At 49.2% G+C, this 23,643-nt stretch overlaps 1 protein-coding gene across 1 annotated transcript in view; it reads left to right on the forward strand.

Moving 5' to 3' along the window:
- Positions 1 to 5,262: 5,262 nt before the first annotated feature.
- TMCC2 (transmembrane and coiled-coil domain family 2) overlaps positions 5,263 to 23,643 on the forward strand; it is a 38,766-nt gene continuing 20,385 nt past the window's right edge. Inside the window, exons 1-2 of the mRNA XM_061159908.1 lie at positions 5,263 to 5,872; positions 17,239 to 17,754. Coding sequence (XP_061015891.1) covers positions 5,666 to 5,872; positions 17,239 to 17,754 — 723 coding nt within the window. The 5' untranslated portion in view covers positions 5,263 to 5,665. The remainder of the gene's footprint in view (positions 5,873 to 17,238; positions 17,755 to 23,643) is intronic.

A 23,643-nucleotide genomic window follows, 5' to 3' on the forward strand; every position in this document is an offset into this window, starting at 1 on the left:
CTCTTACTTGGAGTCATCTTAACCCCTCATGGAGATCTCTCTCTCTCTCTCTCTGGACTGTGACACTTAATTATCTCCCCCAGGAGTATTGACAGACATTACCACTTAAATCTTAGGTTGTTTTACATTTCATTTGTGTCTCATTTCCCCAACTGGACTTAAAGTCCAAAGGCAGGGACCAATGTCTTTTTTTGTTCTCTATCTCCCACAAACCTTTGCAAAGCCTTTATAAATTATATTTATTTCATAAATATATTCAAATGAATGGAGATGCATCTGACTATAGCTTAATAATCACTGATAAATTCTTAACCCCAAGAATGGCTCAAAATTACAGTTAGAAAAAGACTATTAGGCTTTTAGGTTTGGAGTCAAACATAGCAAAGTGTAGCTCTCAAGCCTATGAAAGTGCTATAATTTCTCTGAGCCTGTTTTCTCATTTGTAGGGTGAGTAACACTTACCTTGCGGATTGGACATGCAGATTAAGAGAGAATTCATAGGGTTCCAAGCAAAATGCATAACCCCTATGGTTCTTTATGCTTTCTCTTACTGTTATATTTAAAAGTACCACATAGAAGAATAGATGGAACTGCCATAGATATTTATCTTCAGATGTAAAGTAATAAACAACTGATATTCTCAGAGCAAAGCTGATATTTTCTCTTTCTTTTCTCTTCTTTCTTTCTGATTTTTTAAGGTCTAGCATTCTCAGCTTTAAGTAACATATTGTCCAGGGATTTGTATGGATTCCCTATGGGGATGGGAAAGGACACAAAGCAGCCATTTTACAAGCCCCAGGCTCTCACACAGAGCAGGACAATCAGGGTTTAAGTTTATGCTTCACAAACCTCCTCTGTTCTGGCCATGATTCTTGTGACTTTTCTCCCATTACTAAGAAGCAACAAGCACCCAGAATGAAGAATATGCATCCGACCTGAAATTAGAAGCAGGAACTTCCCCTTTTTGTATTATAGATAGGAGATTCACTACTCCCAGGGATGAGATAGACTTTGGATTTCCCATGCAGGTCTTAGGAAAGCCGGGAGAAAAATGGTGACAAACCAGGCTTGTTTACTCCTTTAAAGCATTGCTAGTTAGGTATCAGAGATTCTATGCAATGGAGGAAATAATAAACATAATTTCTCAACAAAAATGGTAATTACAGTTTTGTACCTGAAGGCAAAAAATTGAAATGAATAGCTGAAAATAAGGTGAATAGAGGTTAAATAAACCATGATATAGTCACTTGATAGAATGGTAAACAATCATTTAAAATGTTTACCTAGACATACAGAGATATATTGAAGTAATAATCATATGGAATAACATGGAAAAATGTAATAACATGTTGGAAAATGCTTCTGAGCACATTTTAACTAAAAAAACAGAATAAAATTTAGTTTAGACTTAAGAGCTTTCTCCAATTCACAAGTGATGCAGAGCCTTCCCAGTCCTGCCTGCCTCTTAACAATAGCCAATCAACAGCGTGTACTTAGGTGGTGGGACTGTGACATCAGCAACTATTCAGCCAATCTCCCTGATGGTTATTTGCATAGTTTACACCTCCTATGCCAACTGAACCCAGTTTCTTTTAGAGAGAGCATTGAGTGAAAGTGGAAATCTCCGAAAGAAAGGGAAGAAAATTATAATAACAAAGGAATAATTGTAATTATGTTGGTATCAAGATATAGTGATCAAAATTATTACATTTAGTGTCTGAAGAGAGTACTTTTACCTTCTAAGCAAAGCACTCTAGTTAGTATGCTAAATCTTAAAATAGCTCTCTGACAACCCACTTGATGTTTAAATTTTTTTTTATGAATTCCTACAGAATAGGAAACAATTTCCTGCCTCTTGCTATTGGGAAAAGAGAAGTCTTTTATTTCTTAGAATTAATTGCATTTACAAAAAGAAAAACAACTTTATGCTTACCTGTTGATCTTGACACCTTATCTTCAACAATTAAGGCTTCATCATTTTCAAGGTAAATGAACCGGCTGTTGACAAAGAAAACACAATTCTATAGCCCTAATCTTTATCCTCCTTGTTTATACACTTGCTAGTTTAGCAAATTTGATATTACCAGGAGTGTCCCCTTTCAGGAGCCTAATTGGGATTTCCTTTCACAAAAAGCATTAAGCTTAGTGGGATAATCCCACCTTTTTCATGTGGCAGACAGTGGGTTTAGACAAGTTTGTTAATTATTTTTGTTTCATTCAGGTTTACTGAGCACATACTTTTTCAACAAGTGTTTTCAGTTTAATCCTTACAATAATCATGTGAGGATAGATATTATTAGACCCTGTTTACAGAAGAGAAAACCAAGGATAAGAGAGGTTAAGGGATTTGGTTGCCCAAAAACATGCAGAGAGTAACAGAACCAGAATTCTTACATGAATTTTCTAATGCCAAGACAAGTGTTCTTCCCACTACATCATGTTATTTATTTATAATTAACCAGTGGAACCAAAGCAAACTGGAAAATGCTACTCCTACATACTGAATATAATCTCTTATATTGTGAACCTATAAATTTTTATCTTATTGTGAACATCAAAATATAGTATGTGCCTACATTTTCCCAAGAAACCTTTAATAGAATAATCTAGTCCTTTAAATAAAATTTCAATCCAAGTATTTTCAAGTTCTCTTTATTTTAGGTACTCAGTAATTTTACTGAGTAATTTTGTAATTATTACTCATAATGAGTAATTATGAATAATTTTACTCATAATCAGTAATTGATTATGGCTAAAGAAAATTTGTCATCATCTTCAAACTGGTGGTTGCAGGTCACACAGCTCTTTACACAACTTCTCACCCAAACTTCTTTGGCAGCATAATATGACGCTCAATGTAAGTCAGAAATGGGTGAGACACATTTGAACTCCCAAGGATAGAATCACTGGAGTGGAATGTTCAACTTTTTGAAGCTGGATGACATTTCTGTTTAAAGCGATGGCCCTCACTCTGCCAGGCAATGTCTAAGTGCTTTATATATATTATATATATAACACCCTATGTTACCCAACACCCAATAAGGTTGGTATCCCCATTTCTAAATGAGGAAACTGGGGCTTACAGAGGTTAGACAACTTGCCTCCAATCCCACAGTCAGTGGACAGCAGAGCCAGGATTTGTCCGCAAGCAGACTGGCTGCAGGGTCTGAGCTCTTAACCTCTCAACACTGTCTTTCCAAAACGGAACGTAAAGTATTGACTGATTTCATGAAACACACCACTTTTTTATTGACCTGCATTACTCGTCAGAAAATATGAGCACAAACAGGAAATCTCGATATCATGCTATGTGTACATGAAAATATAAATATAAAATTCAAAGTCAGCTTCAACCTAGTAGGGAAAGGAGATGTAATTCAGAATGATAATGGTCTCTGCTTCCTTAAAGCTTCACAATGACAGCCTCCACTTTTCTTTGGCCTAGACCCAGATCATGAACGTGCATCCATATGCACTCACCACTTGCCACCCAAGACTTGTCCAGGGTCTGTGGGACCCCTGCACTTGCCTGGGGTGAGCCATCAGGGGACAGTGACATCGTGCACCAGGGTCATCGGCCCCGACTTGTTCTGCCGTGTTCTGCCACAGACTTCACTGGCATTCTGCTTTTCCCTCACCACTGAAAATGCTAGAGCTTTGTGGCCTCGTTTTCCACATTGTGCCTGACACTGTGTAGTGGAGGTGGAGGGGCTTTACATTTCTAGCCCATTCTAAATTTCTGTGTTCTAAAAATGGAGCTGCTTGTTTAGAAAGTAGCTGCTTGACTGAAGTAAATACTTAACAACTTAGGCTCTTCTAGGACACACATTAAAACGAGTGGTTGGAATGGGAAAAAGAACAGAGTCAGGAAACTCACAGACTAGCAGGACTGAAGTGAGGCTAGAATGGTACTATGGGTGTGAAAGAGCTTGGGAAACTGTGAATCGCTTTAGAGATCACTGTGACTCACACACTAAGTGGCCCCTTCACTATGGTCTAGGCCAGTGGTTCTCAAATGTTAGTATGCATCAGAGTTACCTGAAAGACTTGTTGAAACAGATCTTGGGACCCATTATTTCTGATTCAATAGGTCTGGATGATGTCCAATAATTTGCATTTCTATCAAGTTTCCAGGTGATCCTGATTCTGCTGGTCCTGGGACCTACTTCCAGAACTGTTCATCTAGGCTGCTGGGTGGGCAAAACCCATGGTATCCACAGTAACCACAAGGTTACTCGGATGGGGTTGTTATAATTACCCTGCTCCATCTCTTGGTAACCCCAGTTTTTGCTCTCTTCTGCCTCCAGATTACTCAGGGCAGTGTGGTTGAAATTTATGGGGGAAAGAGATGGAATTCCTTTCCTCTCTTCCATATTTCAAACTTCTGCCATTAAAACCCCTTCTTATTTATTTTCCCCTTATTTAAAAGCTGCTTCACAGTTTGCAAAAACTCTCACATACATTATTGTGTTAAAAAATGAGACACTTCTTATTTCTGAGCACAAAGCTGAGACTCTCGGTAATTAGGGGAGGAGGCGATGGGGCAGAAGAACACCCGCTCTCTTCCTTCCCTTTGCATTTGCAGCTCTGAAGGTAGCAATCTGTCCGCGATTCAGATCAAGGGTCTTAGGATCTGCGTCTTCCTCACCGAAGAGATGCTATAATGTGCAAAGTTTGAGCAAAAAAAAAAAGCCGTGATGATAAGCATCCCTATGTCGCCTCCTCCCCGCCAAACAAAATGAGTGGGTGGGGGACACCCCGACAGAGTGTTTCCTGGGAGGGTCCGTCGGGTGCTTCTGCTAAAATCGCGCCTCGGTGACCCGACGCCACTGATCTCAACTCCGCAGCTCGCTGTCCGCAATGCTAAGACGCAGAACTCCAGCCCTCCGGATCGCTCCTGGGGGATCGCGCGGTGCAACCAACCCTAAGGACGCGGCCGCGACGCCCCCCCGGCCCTCGGGGCTCCCCATTGGCCCGCGGCCGTCGTCACGCCCTCCTCGCCTCGCCTTCCCCCGCCCGGCCGCCGCACCGGCCGGCTAGGTTGCACGCTGGCCGCGGGCTCAGGCCGCGGCGGCGGCTTTGCAGCAGGAGGTGCAGCGGGCGGGGGCCGGGCGCGCGGGCGGGCGGGGCTGGGGCGCGCTGCGGGCTCCTCAGCCGGCAGGTGCGGGCCGGGGGTCCGCGGCGGGGCGGGGGGCCGCAGTCGCCGCCAAGGGCGGCAGACTAGGACCTGCCCGGCCGGCCGCCCCATGCCTGCCGCGCCCAGCAGCCCGGCCCGCCGGGAGGGATGCGCGGTGCCGCCCGGTTCTCCTCCGCCCTGCGCGTGCCCTGAAGCAGAAAGTTTGGGGCCGGGGGCTGTCTTCCTCCTCCCGCTCCAATGACTGCCCAAGGACTCCTGCTGCCCAGCCTCGACTGTGACCTGCCTTCGCTCCCCGGGTGGCGATGAACTATTCCAAGCTGTAACCAAGGCTCCCCGCTCCTCGCCCTTCCCTCACCCTTCCTTGAAAAGGTTTATTTTTTCAATTCAAGAGATTGTGATCCGCCCGACTCCCCTCCTCGTTAATGATTTAGACCCCGAGCCTCGTTTCTGAGTGTAAGAGGGGGGTGCGGTCTCCCCCCAGGACGGCGCGCTGGAAGGACAGAGTCCCCTTGCCGACCCATCTACACGATGAAGAGGTGCAAATCGGACGAGCTGCAGCAACAGCAGGGCGAGGAGGATGGAGCCGGGCTGGAAGATGCTACTTGCCACCTGCCGGGTGCGGACCTCCGGCCTGGGGAGGCCGCGGGTGCTAACTCTGCGGGCGGGCCAACTTCGGATGCGGGCGCTGCCGCGGCGCCCAACCCGGGTCCCCGAAGCAAGCCTCCCGATTTAAAGGTGAGCGCAGACCGCCCCCCCCCCCCCCCCCTTGAGAGCCCAACGGGCGACTTAGCTTTCCCCGCCCCACGCAGAAGTGCTGTAACAGGATAAAAGTGATGGGGAAGCCAGACAGAGGTCAGAGAAGATGGGCAGATGTTCAGCCAGACCCTGGGCTAGATCTCAGGTACCATTTGTGCCTCTGTCTTTCAGCTTATTTCAGGCCTCTGTGTTTGTTCCTCATTATTCAGCAGACGTTCTAGTGACTCACGCATCCGAGATTGTTGTATGTGTGAAGCGCTATTCGCAGACAAAGAGCTGGAGAAATCCAAATGCTAACTAAAAGGTTGATATCCCTTCCCCTACCTGGAAGGGGAAGAAAATGACAAGGGTGGGAGCCCACGCAAAGGACCATCAGCTCCTTTGCTGAATTAGTTCCCTTCTTCTGGGACCTTCCTGGATTGAAGCTCAGTTTGCCCATCTGTGAAAGGGGAGTGTGGGCTTCCTGCCGTTAGGTGGAGCCAGAGGTTAAGCTAGTGCTTGGAGATCCGGGCTGGTTTCCTAAACCAGCCCCCAGGGTGGAGAACTGACAGGTGGCCGCGCGGTGCTTGCGCTGGTTTGGGGCCTCGGTTCAAGTTGCACACTTGCTGAGCCGGCAGGGAGAACCAGGATCCGAGAGAGGCGGCCACATGCAGCTGGGAGGCCTTCATTCACCAGCCTGCGGTTGACGAGACCGTTATTGAGCTGTACTGGATATGTCTCTGTATAAACTAAAACAGCAGCTGTGATAAATAATGCACCTTTGCTGGAGCTGCCACAGGAATCGCAGGCTCAGACTTCTTAAGCAAGCTCACTGCCGGGCTGAGAGAGATGTCAGCCCAAGGAAGGAACTTAGATGCCTTGGACATTGATGCCTTGGGGAGATTTTCTCCAGAAGGGGGGTGCAAGGTCTTGGCTAGGGGAGCAAAAGGACTCCATTATGTTAAATAAAGCCTGTCTCCTATGGCAGCAGCCACTAAGGAGCTCGCCAGAATAAACCAATGACATTCCTCGTTTGGCCTGAGCGGCACAGAGTCAGGAAGTCAGAGTGCAGGTGAGTGTGGTCTTACCTGGGTGTGTTACCTGTCTGTGTTTCTTGGGGAGGGGTAAGAAGGTGACTTCTGCCTCCGTGTGTGTATCTTAAATATTTGTGGCAGTTATTTGAATGTAACCTCTGATTTTGCTGCTGCTCTTTTCCAGAGGATCGGGGCTAGCTTTATGTGTAAGATGAGCTCCATTGGGTAGGCAGTGCAGGGAGAGCCCTTGATACCTGGCCCACCTGCCACTTCTGAGCCCACCTGAGTGGTCAGGAGCTGTGGTTCCTATTTTCAATGAGATGGTGAAGGAAAAGGGCTGCCCTTGGTGCTGACGTGGGGAAGGGGCAGCCTTCTGCTGCAAACTTCAGCTTCTTTCTGGGCTGATCCAGATGGGTCTGGCCAGCACACCCTGATTCCTTGGCAAGGTGGGATCCTCACGCCGAGTCTGTGAAAAGCAGCCTTGAAAACTCCCCCACGATCCAGCTCCGGCCGCAGTGAAAACCACCGACTCTGTTCATTTCCCCCGCTGCCTTCACAAGGGAAGGTGGGCTTGTGGTGTGGGGGCTGCAGTGTCTTTGTCTCTGTAGATAAAGCTGCTGAAAGAAGCTCCTTCTTCTTCACCTGCTTACCTCTTATATTCTCTTTTTTTTTGTTGGGTGGGGGGGTTGGTGGCTGACACTCTCTTACTGATTGGGGCAGACACAGTAACAACAGCTCTACACTTGATATTAAATGCGGGCCGTCCCTGAACCAAAGTTGAGATCAGGTGTGAAAGAAGACCTTCTCTTGTCCTTCCAAGTTGTCCTCCACCCCCATCAGAAAACATATTTCTGAGCTGACCACAGCTGTGTGAACTCAGGCTGGCAGCTCAGGGAAAACCTAGCTGCTGCCTGCTCCGTGGGAGCTCGGGGAGACAAACAGGGCCTTTTCCTGTTTATCTCCGTTTGCTTTATCACGTGTTTACAAAGTAGGGACTTCAGAGCCAGACACGAACTTGGGGGCTATCGCAGTTTAATTTGCTGTGTGATCTCAGGCAAGTCACTCAACTTTTCTGAGCCTTTTTCTGGGGAAAGGGACTAGGAGTTTTGAAGTATGTCCAAACTTGTTTTCCAGCACTGGCATAATTTTCCAGTAATGGAGAAATCCCATCTTTGGCTCTAGCACTGCATAGAAGCTAACTTGTTTTAGACGTGATGGTGCTGTAATAGGGAAAGTTTGATTTTTTAACACCCCCTGTCCCCTACCTGTGTTTGGCCTGGAGCAACCTGCAGTTCTGGCTTGGTTTTGTTTTAATTTTAAACTTTGGAAATAGGAAGTTTTGGTCCCTTGGTCCACTTCTGTTTTCTTGTGACAACTCCAGGCGTTGTGATGGATTAGGTGCGGTGGAGGAAATCATCTTGAGAGAAAAAAGGACTTTGTCTGAAGCACCTCATGGAAGTTGGGCGAAAGGAGAGGAGAGAATGATCCACATGTGCCCTGATAGCCAGAGCTTGCCGAGCAGTCCCAGAGCAGGGACTCCAGCAGTCTCCCTTCTTGTCCTTCAGTATCGTGGAGGACTGCACTGTAGATTCCTCCTGCGGTGGCCTGGGATCCAAGATTGGGGGGCGTGGAGTACCAGTGAGAAGGAAAAGTAGTTTAACCAGCAATTTTAAAACTCTAATTGAAAAATAGCCTGAAAAAATACATTGCCCCACAGGCAGCTTATGCAGGTGCTTTGGAGGCCTTCTCAGCTACTCTACACGCTTGATGTGACCTTCGGGGGCAACGTCACCAGACACTCCTGCAACAGGAGCCCCCAAATTCAGAGTCACATCGCCTTCTCCCTTGGCCTGTGGCGTGGACTCCACTGAACCCCTTGAGTTCATGTCTTGGATTCATTCGTGGTCGTTATCCAGGCCTTTGCTCCTGCCAGTTTCCTTACTACCCGGGAGGACATGCTAGATTGCTGCTTACAGAGAGTGTTGGCTGACCAAAAGTACACTGAGATTTTCCAGCAAGTAAACCCAGAGCCAGTGAGAGGGGGAGTGGGAGGAGCTCGGGGGAAAACTGCAGAAAGGGACATGGAGCACATGTTCCTGTTAGAAACACGACATGTGGTAGATGTTGCTGAGGCCCGGGATGGGTGGCTAAGCACGAGAGTCAGCTGGCTCTGCCCTGAGGCCTTTTAGAAGCCCGAGAGCAGGGGAGGAAATCACCAACCTTGCCATCTCTCCCACCCCTGAGCAACTGGAGGACTTGCGCCTTTCCTAAAAGGAAGGCTCCGGGTGTGCTGGCCAGAAACCGTCCCCTGGACTTTCCCCTGAGCATCTCTTTCCTTTCACAGACGCCTGTGCGATTCATTTCCCCAGAGAGTTCTGAACAGTATTAATCTTTTTTCCAAGAAGAAGGGGGTGCTCTGAAGTGCATCATCCCAGTCCTGGTTCAAAATGCTTCTAACTCATAACTCACTTGGGTGCCTTCATCTGTACCATTCACTGGTCTTCCTGTCTGCTCGGAGTGAAGAGCGATTCGAAACCAAAGAGCTGAGGGAAAGTCACACTGAATCCCATAGGACTGTCCTTGCTGGCTCACAGCCTGTGCGGATCCCAGTTGCACCATGCTCCTCCCTGCTCCCGGAGAGAGCCCGCTGGCGAAGGCTTCATGGGGCAACAAATAGTGACCTTCCGTGGGAAAGCCTGTTTTAGATTGTGAAACATGCCGTATATATAAAAGTGTCTGAAAATATATGTACCCTTTAAATAACAGGAGCAAAATAGATACCCCAGCTACCTGCTACCGAGATGGGGAACATATACATTCCCAAGAAGCTTCTGCTTATTTTTCTGTTCTTTTGTTTATTTTTAAGGCCCTGGGTTTTGATAAAATTTATGGGCCTCCGTTTCTCTACTTTTTCAACGGAGAAGATCAGCAGCTTTGTGGGATGCCGGTGGGGTGGAAAGGTGCCTGGGCTCTGGCGTCTGGGGAAGGGTCCTGGCAGTAGGGCAGGGCTCTCTGTGGCCTTCTGCAGCAGGGGGCCCCCAGCTGTCCTGCAGAAGGGACGTGTTCCAGCGTGACGATTTCTGCAGTCTCAGCTGGGAGCGGGACCCTAGGAGAGGTTTCATCTGGAGAGGTACAGTTAAGGTAGAGCCAAGAATAAGGACATGGGGAATCAGTTCTTTGGCAGCAAGTGCTGCCTCAGCCTCCAGGCAAACAGGCTGAAACACTTGCAAGAAAGTCATCATCAAAGCACACCTAAGTTTAAGGGTGCTTCGAGCATCATTCAGAAACATATGAGGTTAATCAGAAGAGGTGTGCTTAGAGCAAGTTGTAAAGGGTGGAACTTTAATTACCAAAGAAGAGGAGAGCACTTTCTACTTGAAAGGGCAAGTGCCAGGTCCCGTGTAAGGCCATTTCCTCTTTGACTAGATGCAGTTGCCCAGCCCTGTAAGTAGTCAGGCACAGTGGAGGGTGATGAAGAATGCAGAGGGTGTCTGTTTTTGTCCCACCTGGACCTAACGGGAGGAGCACAGAGGGTCCTCAGGCCTGGGGTTGCCCTTCCCCCACCCCCTCTGCCTTCAGGAATTTTCAGAGACGTTCTGGATGTGGACTCGGGAGGAATTGGTGGCCAGTGGGAAAGCACGTGGTGAGTGAAGCTGCCTGTTCTGCCGCATATTGGGTTCTAGATGAATCCCCAGCTGCCCTTGTTCCAGTGAGAACTGTCTTGCAGGCTTGGCATCTACAGAATGTACTGTTTTTTGTGTATTTAATTGTCTTCACTGCCAATCCCATTAATAAGAATCTCTTCCTCAGCAAGGAATTGAAACATCTGATAGCACCTGAATTGGGGGTTGAAGTTTTAAAAAAATGTGTGTCAGGGCTGAGGGAAGAAAAATCTCAGGTGGCATCTCAGTGGTGGTCTTGGAGGCCAACTCAAAACTCATGTCTGTTTTCATTTCTCCTCTAAGAAATGGGCTTTGAAATCTTCATGGTTGAGAATGACGCGTTCTTAGAACGAGGCCACAGTGGACAGGGGCCGCCTTTACCAACCAAACCCTTAAGCCTCTCTCCATGTTAAGAACTTAAACAAAGATGTTTGAGGGATCACAGGTATGTTTTGTGATTGTATGAAAAAGATATATTTGACTTTTCACACCTATTGGCTAAAGGCGTCCAGGTTAGCTGAATGATGTCCACTTGGAAAACAAAGCTGGCTGTGAGAACATGAGCCTTGACCTAAGCCGTTTGTGAGGACAGTGAACACATTCAGGCTCCTGGGTCTCTGTTCATCTTTTCCCAGGAAGCCCGATCTTGGCAGTTACTGAGATGACAGATTGAGATGAGGTTTAAACTGCAGCAGGAGAGATCTGGGCTAGACATAAGAAAAAGTTGTGCAACTGAGCATTTAAAATCTTTGGAAAAGGTAATTGTCTACGGATTAAATCTCCCTTTTAAGGTGATCTTGTAGATGTGCAGAGTTTCTGCTCAGAAATTTATTAAGTAGCGATGGGGCTCAGATGATAAAGGATCTGCCTGCAGTGCAGGAGATCTGGGTTCGATCCCTGGGTCGGGAAGATCCACTGGAGAAGGGATTGGCTGTCCACTCCAGTATGCTTGCCTGGAGAATTCCATGGACAGAGGAGCCTGGCAGGCTACAGTCCGTGGGGTCACAAAGAGTCAGACACGACTGAGCGACTAACACTTTCACTTTCAATGTCCATATTGGTGTGAAGGTCTCTGCCCGCTACTATTGGAGGCACAGAGATAATAGATGATATAGCTCCTGCCCTCCATGTGTTCATTGAGGATTCCATCTAGAAGCTGGTGAAAAGTTGGATAACAGTTGAGAGAGCCATGTCACAAGGCAGAACATGATTAATGGCAAGATGAATGGTGCAGATAATGAACTCTCGAGTTCAGAGCAGGGTGGTGAGATCTCTTTAGACTGGTGTGGTATGGAGCAGGGGAGGTGGGTGGTGAAGGATGGGTAGGATGAGAAGAGAGAGAGGGCACACCGGGAAGATAACTTTAATCAGAATCTTTTATGCTGGTATATGTTGAGCCAATTCTGCCTAAAGACCCATTGCAGGAGGTCACTTGGCCTGATTTGCATTGACCCCAGGCAGAATTCTCTGAGCAATAAAGGAATGAGAAGTTTAAATAAAATTGAGAATGGGGAAATCATTTGCCCCTAAGTTGAAATCTGTTTTTTTTTTTTTTTAATGTCAGCAGGGTTGCTGGAGAAGAAAAAAATGATTCCGTAAGTCTTTCATCCCTGTGTTTTTAAGAGAGACAGTTGCAGCCGCTCAGTCTTCTCCATCACTATGGCCATGAGCGTCAGACCTGGGGTGACTGCTCCTCTCCTGCTCCAGCCCCAGACTCCCCACCCAAGGCTTCTTAAGGGCAATTGGAGACTTCTGCAATCCACTTTTTATCTCGAGAGTAGGACTCTGTAGGTTTTTACAGTGATTAGCTCTTTAATGCTGGCCCTGTTTCCATAGAGACCCTATAAATAGAGGAACGTTGGCGACCTAGGCTTGCTGAGGCTCACAGTGACCCAGTCACCCCACTGAACCCTCCCCGCCGAAGCAGTGGTGGGGCAGAGGGCGTTTCAAATCCAGCTGGGAGGAGGGGAGATGCAGTCAGCTGCCAGGTGGGATAATTAGCTATAGGTTAGCATCACTTTTAAAGATCCTTTCAGCATTAATGGGAGTTGTTAAGAACGCAGGGACTTGGAAGAATTAGAAGCTGCTTTTGGCTATTTTTAACCAGATGGTACCAAAGTCACTGCACCCCAAAGCATTTTGCTTGATCTCAGGCAGCTGTGTTTGCAGCTTTTGGAGCAGACTTCCCCTTTTGGGGACCCACACCCAGGGAGGAGAACGGATGAAGCCTAACTGTTCAGAGACCACAGCCTTCTCAGGAAGGATCTTTCGGAAATCATTTAGTCCACCCTTTCTTCCTGAGAGGATGATGGCACCCCAAGGAGGCGGGGCCCTTCCTGCCCTTAAAGATGATTCGGGGAGGGCAGCAAACGTCCCTCATTTCCCTCTGCAGGCGTGGGCACCTGGCCCCAGGGTGCTCTGCCTCCCTTCTGGCCTCTGGGCAGTTGCAGGACAGTTTGTGCTCACTCTCGTGGATCGGGAGAGCTGTTTGTGTCCCACCTCTCACTCCGAAGCAGCTCAGCTCTCCTCTCCTAATAAATACATGGCTGCGTTCAGCCACCAAAATGGCTCCTGGCAGCTGGGGAAAAGCAGGAGTCAATGTGGAGAAGCAAATGACATTTAGTAGCTGGAACCTGTTAGTCAGAGCAGGTGGTTCTTTCTGCTGCGTTGGTGGCTGAGTTCCCTCAAGCTAGTCACCATGGTTTTCCTCATTTCCAAAACTTGTGGCTGGTTATGTGTGTGTGCTGGGTTTTTTGTTTTGTTTTTTTTTTAAATACTTACCATGTTACGTCAAAACTCCTTAACCATCTCCTCTCTGACACCCACATGCAGAAGTAGCGCAGGCCATGGCATCACTCTGCTTTCTTGTCTTGCACTTTGTGAGGAAAAAACCCCTTTGTACGGAGCCACCTCCCTCCCCGCATTATTCTTTCTTCTTTGTTTTGTTCTTTTTCTCCTCCACCATGGACTTTAGCAGACTCCTCCGTGCTGCAGGGGCACAGGTCCTTAGGTCACCCCGGCTCCCCTTGACCTGCAGAACGGAGGGCAAGGTGGGAAAGGAAGACCTCCACTGGGTACAGGTCTTGCCCACGTCCTACAACGTAACGTGAGAAGATCCACCGCCGCAGTTCAGGGGACCAAGCTCCCCGTGGCTCCGGCATTTTGTTCTGTTTTGATCCTGCCTGTGATACTGTTCCATTGTTGTTGTTCAGCCGCTAAGTCATGTCCAACTCTTTGAGACCCCGTGAACTGCAGCACACCAGGCTTCCCTGTCCTTCACTATCTCCCGGATCTTGCTCAGACTCGTGTCCATTGAGTCAGTGATGCTGATTCTCTTCTGGGACCTGTGTATATACTGTGTCTGCTTTAGTCTCAGAATCGGCGTGTGAGCCAGTGGTGGCACATTTGAGTAGAAGTTGGACACTCTTCTCCGGGAATGGAATGAGCCCCTTAGCTGGGCTCTGCTTACGTTTCTTCCAAAATAGAGACACATCCTGCCTCCCGGGCTTACACTTGTGTCAGGCTAGAAGGACAGCATACATCGGAAAGCACCTTGAAAAATGCTGTCGTATGATGTTTCAGATAATCTGACCAAGCTATTTTGGATGCAGAGCAATATGGCAGACAGTGGTGACTGCCGTCCCCAGTGCCTCGCCCGACCTCCCGGGGCTCAGGGAGGGGAGACGCCTCAGAACTCTAGTGCCGTCTTTGGCAGAAGTCTGTATCTGAGTCGATGTGGAAGAGGGGCCTCAGTGCTGGAGAAGCTAGGCTGGGAGTGCCAGGGAGGGAAGGAAGAGGCCTGGAGTAGAATGCTAGAAAGACCGTTTGTAATATGTAATGTGACCACTTGGCAGAAGTTGCTGGGCAAGTGCCAGAGCCAGCTGGCCCGATCCGTGATGTCTGCAGGAAGGTCTGGTATCAGCCTGGGCCCAAGGAGGGGGAGGGTGTCCCGGCCTGTCTCTGGTCCGGAGGCCACAGGATCTGGCGGAATGCACGCCTCAGTCCGCCTTCCTTGAAAGTGGTGGTTTTACCTGAGCAGACTCCACCCGGGGGCTGGCCCTGGAGACGTTGCTCCGTGGGGAGACCCGGCACCTCCAGGGCTGCCCCAGGATTACATTCTTGAGAAGTGGTGGTGGTCACCTTCATCTCCTCACCTAAAAATGGAAATATTGCTGCTGTTGCTTTTATTAGTTTCTGGGAAAGTCAAGTGAGATAATGCAGGAGAAAGAGCATATTGAAAACTGTAAACGTAAGGTCACAGTGAGCTGTGGTGATAAAACTTATCTGGTCTGTAAAATGGGTGTTATAAAGGCCCCACCTACTTGAGGATTGTGAGACTACTCAAACAGGGTGAAAAATGAAAATCCTCCATTTTGACACAACTCCACAGTCTGTGCGTAGTTGCTGACGTCAGATGTGAGTGCGGCTGCCTGCACAAACCGCGCTGAGGTGTCATTAGCAGTGAGGGTGCTGCTGCACTGTGCTTAGTCGCTCTGTCGTGCCCAGCTCTTTGCGACCACATGGACTGCAGCCTGCCAGGCTCCTCTGTCCGTGGGGGTTCTCCAGGCAGGAAGACTGGAGTGGGTTGCCATGCCCTCTTCCAGGGAATCTTCCCAACCCAGCAATCAAACTGGGGTCTGCATTGCAGGCAGATTCTTTACCAGCTGAGCCACCAGGGAAGCCCTGACAGTGAAAGTGAAAGTCGCTGAGTTGTGTCTGACTCTTTGCGACCCCGTGGACTGTAACCTGCCAGGCTCCCAGTCCATGGAATTCTCCAGGCCAGAATACTGGGGTGGGTAGCCTTTCCCTTCTCCAGGGGATCTTCCCAAGCCAGGGATCAAACCCAGGTCCCCTGCATTGCAGGCGGATTCTTTACCAGCTGAGCCACAAGGGAAGCCCAAGAATACTGGAGTGGGTAGCCTACAGTGAGAGTAGGGTCAGCTAATTCGGATCTGAAGATGGTTTTCTCTTGGTGTCTGCATGGTTCACGGTTTCTCCTCTGTAAGTTTGTTTCTAGAAAAAAAGAAAATCCAGTACTTGTAATCCTTTGGAAGGTTTCTTAGCTGACAGGCTGCCTCCCGAGGCCGTTCCTTATAGATGAAGACCTGCTGTAGCTCACGGAGCCCCGGGTCGCTTGGTTCTGAGTTCCCCTCTCAGGAGTTAAGGGTTCCACTGGCCCTCCAAGTCCCAGCCCTCTGCCCCCTGGCTCTGAAGTTCTCTGCGGAGGGTCAGCTCCACTCTGTGAGCCGGCCCCATGCAGGAGCAGCGGTCTGGAGTTACCCTGCCTGTGGCCTCACCCCGGCCAGGCGGTAGGCTGCCCCTTTCTGAGCAGTTCTGCCTGGGGAGCAGGTGGAACATCTCAGGGGCAGGACTAAGAGAGCCTGGGGCCAGGGCAGCACCGGGCTCCAGCGCCCCCTTGGCTTGCTCCAGCCTGAGTGAAAAGACACTGCTGTGGACACTGGTTCTGGTATGTATGCCGAGGAAGTCGTCACATTACTGCCTGCACTGCAAGGCATGCCCGTAGACATAGTTTGTGTACTTTTTTACATTTACCAGGATACAAATGAACAGTGAAATGAAGAGGCACTCTTCATGGGTGCGACTAACCTGAGTGAACAGGTTAGTCCCTGAGCAACTAACCTCCAGTGAAGAGGTTTGGAAGGGTCTTGGGTAGAGGAGTTTCGGTTGCCCTGGAACTGGGGTGTGCTATCCTCCTGGCATGTGGAAGTGTTCGTCAACCTGGAAGCTTCAGTAAAATTTATTGCTATGTCAGAAATGAGATTGGCTATAAATAAGAGAAAATTATTCTAAAGTTGTATAGGTAAAGATAGACTTGTTTATTTCATGAAGGGAGAATCCCAGGGTAGGCATCCACACCAGGTTTGGTGACTCCATAGGGTCATCAGGTTCCCCAGGCATCTCCCTGGGGGCTTTACCAAGATGGCTGTTGGTTAAGCATGATCCAAGCATTACCTCCACGTTTCAGATGGGAAGAAGCAAGAAGGGCTAGTACCTTTATTAGGAAAGCAGAAGTTCCCCTAGAAAGCTCATCTTGCTTTGCATTGGCCAAGACTGTGTCATGTAGCTACCCCAGGCTGCCGGGGCCTCTGATGAAGCAAGAATTTTTAGTGTGGTGCAGTAAGGCCGTGCAATCTGGGAAGAAAGAAAGGAGAATAGATATTGGGTAGGTGATTAACAATATATGCTACACAGTATAATCTGATTGCATGACCCTGATTTTCCCAACGAGTGTTGCAATGAGGCATCTTTTGGGCCAAAAGAGGATCTTGAGGAAGGATCTGATTTAGAAGGAGGGAGGTCTCAGAGGTGGAGGGAGAATCCGTCCGGAGGGATAAAACTCGTGAGCCAGGTGCTGCCAGCATGTGCCACTGAGCCCCAGACTAGCCACAAGGATACGGTGCCCAGTAACCCTGAACCATGTGCGGGTTAGGAGTGTCCTGGGGGAAGCCATGGGGCCACATTTATTTGGGAAGGAGAGGAATGGGTCTGGGCTGCCCCCTTCCTGCAGCCGTTCTCGGGGATCTTCCAGTTTCAGGTGGCTGTAGGAGCTGCACTAGTGTCCCAGGAACAGACCCCTTACCTCTGCCCCCAACCAGCTAGGCATGCGAGAGCTTTGCACTCACCGAATTCTTCATCCTTCCCCCTTCAGAAAATCCAGCAGCTCTCAGAGGGCTCCATGTTTGGCCACGGCCTGAAGCACCTGTTCCACAGCCGCCGCAGGTCGCGGGAAAGGGAGCACCCGTCGTCTCAGGACCCCCAGCAGCAGCAGCAGCAGGGCATGTCTGACCATGAGTCCCCGGACGAGAAGGAGCGCTCCCCAGAGATGCACCGCGTGTCCTACGCCATGTCCCTGCACGACCTGCCCGCCCGGCCCACCGCCTTCAACCGCGTGCTGCAGCAGATCCGCGCGCGGCCCTCCATCAAGCGGGGCGCCAGCCTGCACGGCGGCGGCGGGGGCGGCAGCCGGCGCGCCAAGAGCAGCTCCCTGGAGCCGCAGCGCGGCAGCCCCCACCTGCTGCGCAAGGCCCCCCAGGACAGCGGCCTGGCCGCCATCCTGCACCAGCACCAGGGCCGCCCCCGCTCCTCCTCCACCACCGACACGGCCCTGCTGCTGCCCGACGGCGGCTCCCTCCTGGCGGAGGAGGCCGAGGGTCTCGGTGACAAGGTGAGGGGGGCCTTGCGGGCAGGGGCCTCGAGGACCTGGGCTGGGGCCTGGCCTGGTGGGTGCGGACGCCCCGCCTCCAGCGAGCTGTCTGTTTCATGGAAGGAGCCAGAGAGAGGACCAAGCCAGAAGCAAGAGGCGAGCCCCCCAAAGCTGATTTTTGTTTGCTTAGGAATTTAGTTTTTCAAAATTATATTTTGCTTGGGCTGATAGTAATTTTGGTGTGTTTTCCTTAAGTGTGCCCTCAAGAAGCAATACATGCGGTAGTTTGGACATGGTTGATACCATGGTTGTGCCAATTTCTGCCTGAGTCACTGAGTTTTTTGGTACTTTAGTTTTTCTCAATTGAAAATAGAGATAATAGTAGTGGAATTGCTCTAGGATTAAATAGGTTCGTATATGTCAAAGGATTAGCATAGAGTCTGGCGTATAGTTTTTATTATTACCGACCCAAGATGACAGAGGAAGAATCCATGAAGGGCTGTTTGAAAGGGAGAAAATCTAGTTTGATACTTTCTGAATCTCTGTATTCACGCTTTTATTCATATACTAAATATTTTGTGCATACTTGTTATGCGCTGTAAGAATGAATGAGCCAGAGGGAATAAGTGGGCGTAGGGCTGTCCTCACTGAATAGAGGGGAGACAAATGTGTGAACAGAATAGGGTGATGAGGGTGTGACAGAGGATGTGAGAACTTGTTGGTGAGGACCTTCTGGAGGAAGCCACTGAGCTGAATCTTGAAGAAATCATCCCTCTCCTTCCCAAAGGGTCATGCAATCAGATTCATTCAATTTGGCCAGGGCACTGGGGGCAAGTGTGGGGGCCAGAAGGCTGTAGTGTACACAAAAACAAGCCAGCCGCTGCTGAGGACTGCCTCAGAATCTCTGTGGTTGGAGTGTCCAGCGCTTTTGGGGATTGACAGGCAGAGGTCAGATCACACGAGGTCTTGCCATGTGGAGCCTGGGGGAGTGTGATGTCGTCAGAGAGTGTCAGGCAGGAAAGTGGCCGGAGGAGGCCCCGCTGGGTCTTAGTGTAGACAGCAGATTAGGAAGGGGGCAGGAGTTGCGGTCAAAGAAAGCATCAGAGCTGTCGCTCTGTCTAGGCCGCATCAGTTAGCATGGGAAGGCAGAGACAGACTCAGAGGGCCTTTGGCAGTTCTCATCAGTGGTACTAGGCAAGAAGATGGAACTGAGCTGGGTGTGGATGAGACTTTGAAGTTGAGTACGATGGAGGCCGAGGACAGAGCTGACGTGTAAGGGACAGCAGCAGGTCTGTAGGAGGGAACCTGGGGAGGGATGATGTCGAAGCATGACAGAGGGGTTTTAAGAGGGAGGAGGTTTTCAACAAAGTGAAATGCGGTGAGAGTGAAATGTCAGATCTGGATCTGCACACGTATGTAGATGGTATCAAGCAGTCAGGGTCACTGATAGCTGTGGCAAGAAACTGGTTTTAGTAGACTGCGGAGATGGTAGAAGTGGAGGGGCAGCTCTTCTGGGGGAGAAAGGACAGAATTGGTTGAGACAGTCTGGTTTGTGTTAGTTTTTAAAAGACAGGCAGGGAGGGCTACAGATCACTTAGTGGATCAGAAAAATGGCTTTTGACTTCTTTGCCGAGTGAGATGGGAAGCTGTTAGGTTTTGGACAGATGAGGGACACTCTTCAAGGAGATGGCTCTGGGTGCTGTGTGGAGGCCAGGCTGTGAGCAGGGAGGCTAGGAAGCTGTTGGAAGCCCCCAGAGGTGAGATGTCAGTGATTGCTGCAGGGTGAGAGTCGGGGGAGGGCTGGGTTCTGGACTCCCCTCAGAGATCAAACAACAATGGTTACTGAAGGATGCGGGGCAGGGCAGAAAGGGAGCAGACAGAGAGGGCTCACAGGTTTCGGCCTGGCTGCTGGAAAGAAGAAATTGCCATTAGCTGAGTTGGACCAGATATGTGGAGGGGCTGTGGGGGCAGAAATCAGAGCCAGTCTTTGGACATGTTCCGTTTCATATGATTGTTGAACAGCCATGTGAAAATGCCAAATAAGCAGTCAGATGTTGGAGTCTGCAGTCTTGGGAAGAGACCCAGGCTGGAGACAGACGTTTAGGGGTTGTCAGCATATAGAGTATTTAAAAACGATGGCCCTGAACCATCTGCAAGCTTAGTTTCAACTGCAGAGAAGTCTGTGCCAAGAATGAGATTTGGATGTGTTGGCTGAAAGGAAAACATGGCTTTGCAGAAGGAAGGGAAACCCAGAGGGACCTCGCAGCAGGAACCACATTTTTCAGCCTTCATGAGCAAGTTTTTTTGTTTGTTTTGTGTTATTTTTGGTGGTGCAGCACAGCTTACAGTGTCTTAGGTCCCCCACCGGGGCTTGAACCTGGGCCCCAACAATGAAAGTGCTACACCCTAACCACTGGACTGCTAGGGAACTCCCAGTGAGCAAGTATTTTATTTGCAGAAGCCACCAGGCCCACCTCTTGCTGCTGAGTCAGTAGATACCTTTGAAAAGTCACCTTAGAACAATCCTAAAACAGGGTCTCTGGTCCTGGAGCCATTTCACGAGGAGAGAGAATGTGGGCATTGTAGTCCTGAGGCTGTCTGAGTGGATGGAGTGGGTGCACAGTGGGCGGTTTTGGAGGCTGGCAAAGTTTGTTGCTGTTTGCTGAGTGGGAATGCAGGGGGCTGGGGGGACGGGAGGGCATCAGCTGGGGAGTTTTTTCCACAAGGCTCATGTTTGGTCTTCACACTGCCTCCAAGATATCCAGGAGGCACACAGGGTTCTGTTCTTTGTTGCTGGTGGAAGACATGACTGCAGACTCTTGGGTGAGCTCACTGGGGGATGGTTCCCTAGGTGCAGGATGGAAATGGGGAAAATGGTTATTCCTGCATCTGTTTTACATCCTTATTTACGAGGTTCATCTTTCCAAAGCTCTGTCACCTGTGTTGTTCAGTCGCTCAGCCACGTCCAACTCTTTGTGACCCATGGACTGCAGCACGCCAGGCTTCCCTGTCCTTCACCATCTCCTGGACCTTGGTCAGACTCATGCCCATTGAGTCAGTGATGCCATCCAACCATCCCTCTGTCATCCCCGCCTCCTCCTGCCCTCAATCTTTCGCAGCATCAGGGTCTCTTCTAATGAGTCAGCTCTTCGCAGCAGGGGGCCCAAGTATTGGAGCTTCAGCTTCAACATCAGTCCTTCCAATGAACACTCAGGACTGATTTCCTTTAGGATGGACTGGTTGGATCTCCTTGCAATGCAAGGGACTCTCAAGAATCTTCTGCAACACCACAGTTCAAAAGCATCAATTCTTTGGCACTCAGCCTTCTTTATGGTCCAATTCTCACATTTACCCATGACTACTGGAAAAACCATAGCTTTGGCTATACAGACCTTTGTCAGCAAAGTAATGTCTCTGCTTTTTAATATGCTGTCTAGGTTGATCATAGCTTTTCTTCCAAGGAGCAAGCGTCTTTTAATTTCATGGCTGCAGTCACCATCTGCAGTGATTTTGGAGCCCCAGAAAATAAAGTCTGTCACTGTTTCCATTGAAGTGATGGGACCAGATGCCGTGATCTTAGTTTTCTGAATGTTGAGTTTTAAGCCAGCTTTTTCACTCTCCTCTTTCACTTTCATCAAGAGGCTCTTAAGTTCCTCTTCGCTTTCTGTCATAAGGGTGGTGTCATCTTCATATCTGCAGTCGTTGATATTTCTCCCAGCAATCTTGATTCCAGCTTGTACTTCATCCAGCCTGGTATTTCTCATGATGTACTCTGCATATAAGTTAAATAAACAGGGTGACAGTATACAGCCTTGATGTACTCCCTTTCTCAGTTTGTAACCAGTCTGTTGTTCCATGTCTGGTTCCAACTGTTGCTTCTTGACCTGCATACAGGTTTTGCAGGAGACAGGTCAGGTGGTCTGGTATTCTCATCTCTTTAGGAATTTTTCACAATTTGTTGTGATTCACACAGTCAGAGGTTTTAGCGTAGTCAATGAAGCAGAAGTAGATGTTTTTCTGGAATTCTCTTGCTTTTTCTATGATCCAGTGGATGTTGGCAATTTGATCTCTGGTTCCTCTGCCTTTTCTAAACTCAGCTTGAACACCTGGGAGTTCTCGGTTCATGTACTGTTGAAGCCTGGCTTGGAGAATTTTGAGCATTACTTTACTAGCATGCAAAATGAATGCAGTTGTGCAGTAGTTTGTCTTTGGCATTGCCTTTCTTTGGGATTGGAATGAAAATTGACCTTTTCCAGTCCTGTGGCTACTGCTGAGTTTTTCAAATTTGCTGGCATATTGAGTGCAGCACTTTGACAGCATCATCTTTTAGGACTTGAAAGAGTTCAACTGGAATTCCATCACCTCCACTAGCTTTGTTTGTAGTGATGCTTCCTAAGGCCCACTTGACTTCACATTCCAGGATGTCTGGCTCTAGGTGAGTGATCACACCATCGTGGTTATCTGGGTCATGAAGATCTTTTTTTATAGCTCTTCTATGTATTCTTGCCACCGCTTCCTAATATCTTCTGCTTCTGTTAGAGCTGTACCATTTCTGTCCTTTATTGTGCTCATCTTTGCATGAAGTATTCCCTTGGTATCTCTAGTTTTCTTGGAGAGATCTCTAGTCTTTCCCATTCTATTGCCTGGTTAATCCTGATGACATCTCTGTGAAGTTGCCAGAGCAGTACTGTTATCTCCATTTTATAGATGAGCAGACTGAGGTCTAGAGGAATCAGGAGGCTGCTTGCCTAAGGGCACCTGGCTGGTCTATGGCAGAGAGGCGACTAGACCCTGTGTTTCTAGCATGTCCACAAGACCAAACAGAGATCTGAAGTCTCTAAAACCTCCAGGGACCTTTTATGCAGCACCCGGGGTGAGTGGGTTGCCTCCGCCCAAGGACAGCGACTTTATGTCTTGGTTGCCGTTTCCCCTTCTGTGTACTGATCCGGTACTGTCCCCCAGGAATGCGTGTGGCCCTGAGGGATCCTGAGAAGAGAGGGTGCCTTCACGTCCTGTGGAAAGGGGTCTTCCAGGCACCAGCGAACCCTGCGTGGTCAGCTGACTCCCTCAAACCCAGAAGCCCTTGGCTGGTGTGTGAAGCTGGTGGTGGTCCCGCCCTGGTCTCTGGGCGTGAATAGAAGGGATTCTTCTCTCTCTAGTAAACACAGCCCCACATGCTCTCTGCAAGCTCCCTGGTGATTACTAGCATCTATTTTTAATTCATAAGCCTCCCCCACTACCCACACCCCTTGCCATTGTTTAGAAACCAGCAGCTGACTTTCAGCCCAGAGCCGGCCCTGCCAGGGGTTGAATTACCGATACACCCTGGAGGCAGCTTCAGTTCCTCAGCTGTCCTGAGAGGCTCAGCCCAGCCCCTCCCTCGGAAAGTAGGGGACCTGGAGCCCCATGGAAGGCAGGGCGCAGGAGAGGCATAGAGAAGGGTTCGTAGTCCCAGGAAGCAGCTCAGCCTTGGTGATGTGGTTTGCCTCCACTTGGTTGTCTTCGAGATTGTGCCTTAAATGAGTCCCTTTTCAAAACAGAAACAGGTTGTCATCTCAGCCTCGCCATTCTGCTTTCTACTGTTGGTGTGACACTGGGCAAGATAACCACTCTTATGTCTAGAAAGCAGATACATGACATTATCATCATTGGTGCACTGGGACACTGGCCGATAAGCAGAGAATGCAGTGACATCCGGGTTCCCCGTCTGCGTGTGGTCTTAACCTCTGGAAACCTGGGCCCTGGCGGTTTCAGCAGGAGCCACTGGTGGTATGTGCAGTGGCGATAGTTAGGCCGCTTGTTTCCTCGGCAGAGACGTCTCACCCCTCTTCCCAGTTTCTCTTTTGCTGAGCAGCGGTTCTTAGAAAACGTAGTGCACTGTCAGGAAAGCCTAGCAACTCTCCTGTGCTG

The sequence above is a fragment of the Dama dama genome, chromosome 14 (genome assembly GCF_033118175.1).
Source record: "Dama dama isolate Ldn47 chromosome 14, ASM3311817v1, whole genome shotgun sequence".
Taxonomy (NCBI): Eukaryota; Metazoa; Chordata; class Mammalia; order Artiodactyla; family Cervidae; genus Dama; species Dama dama.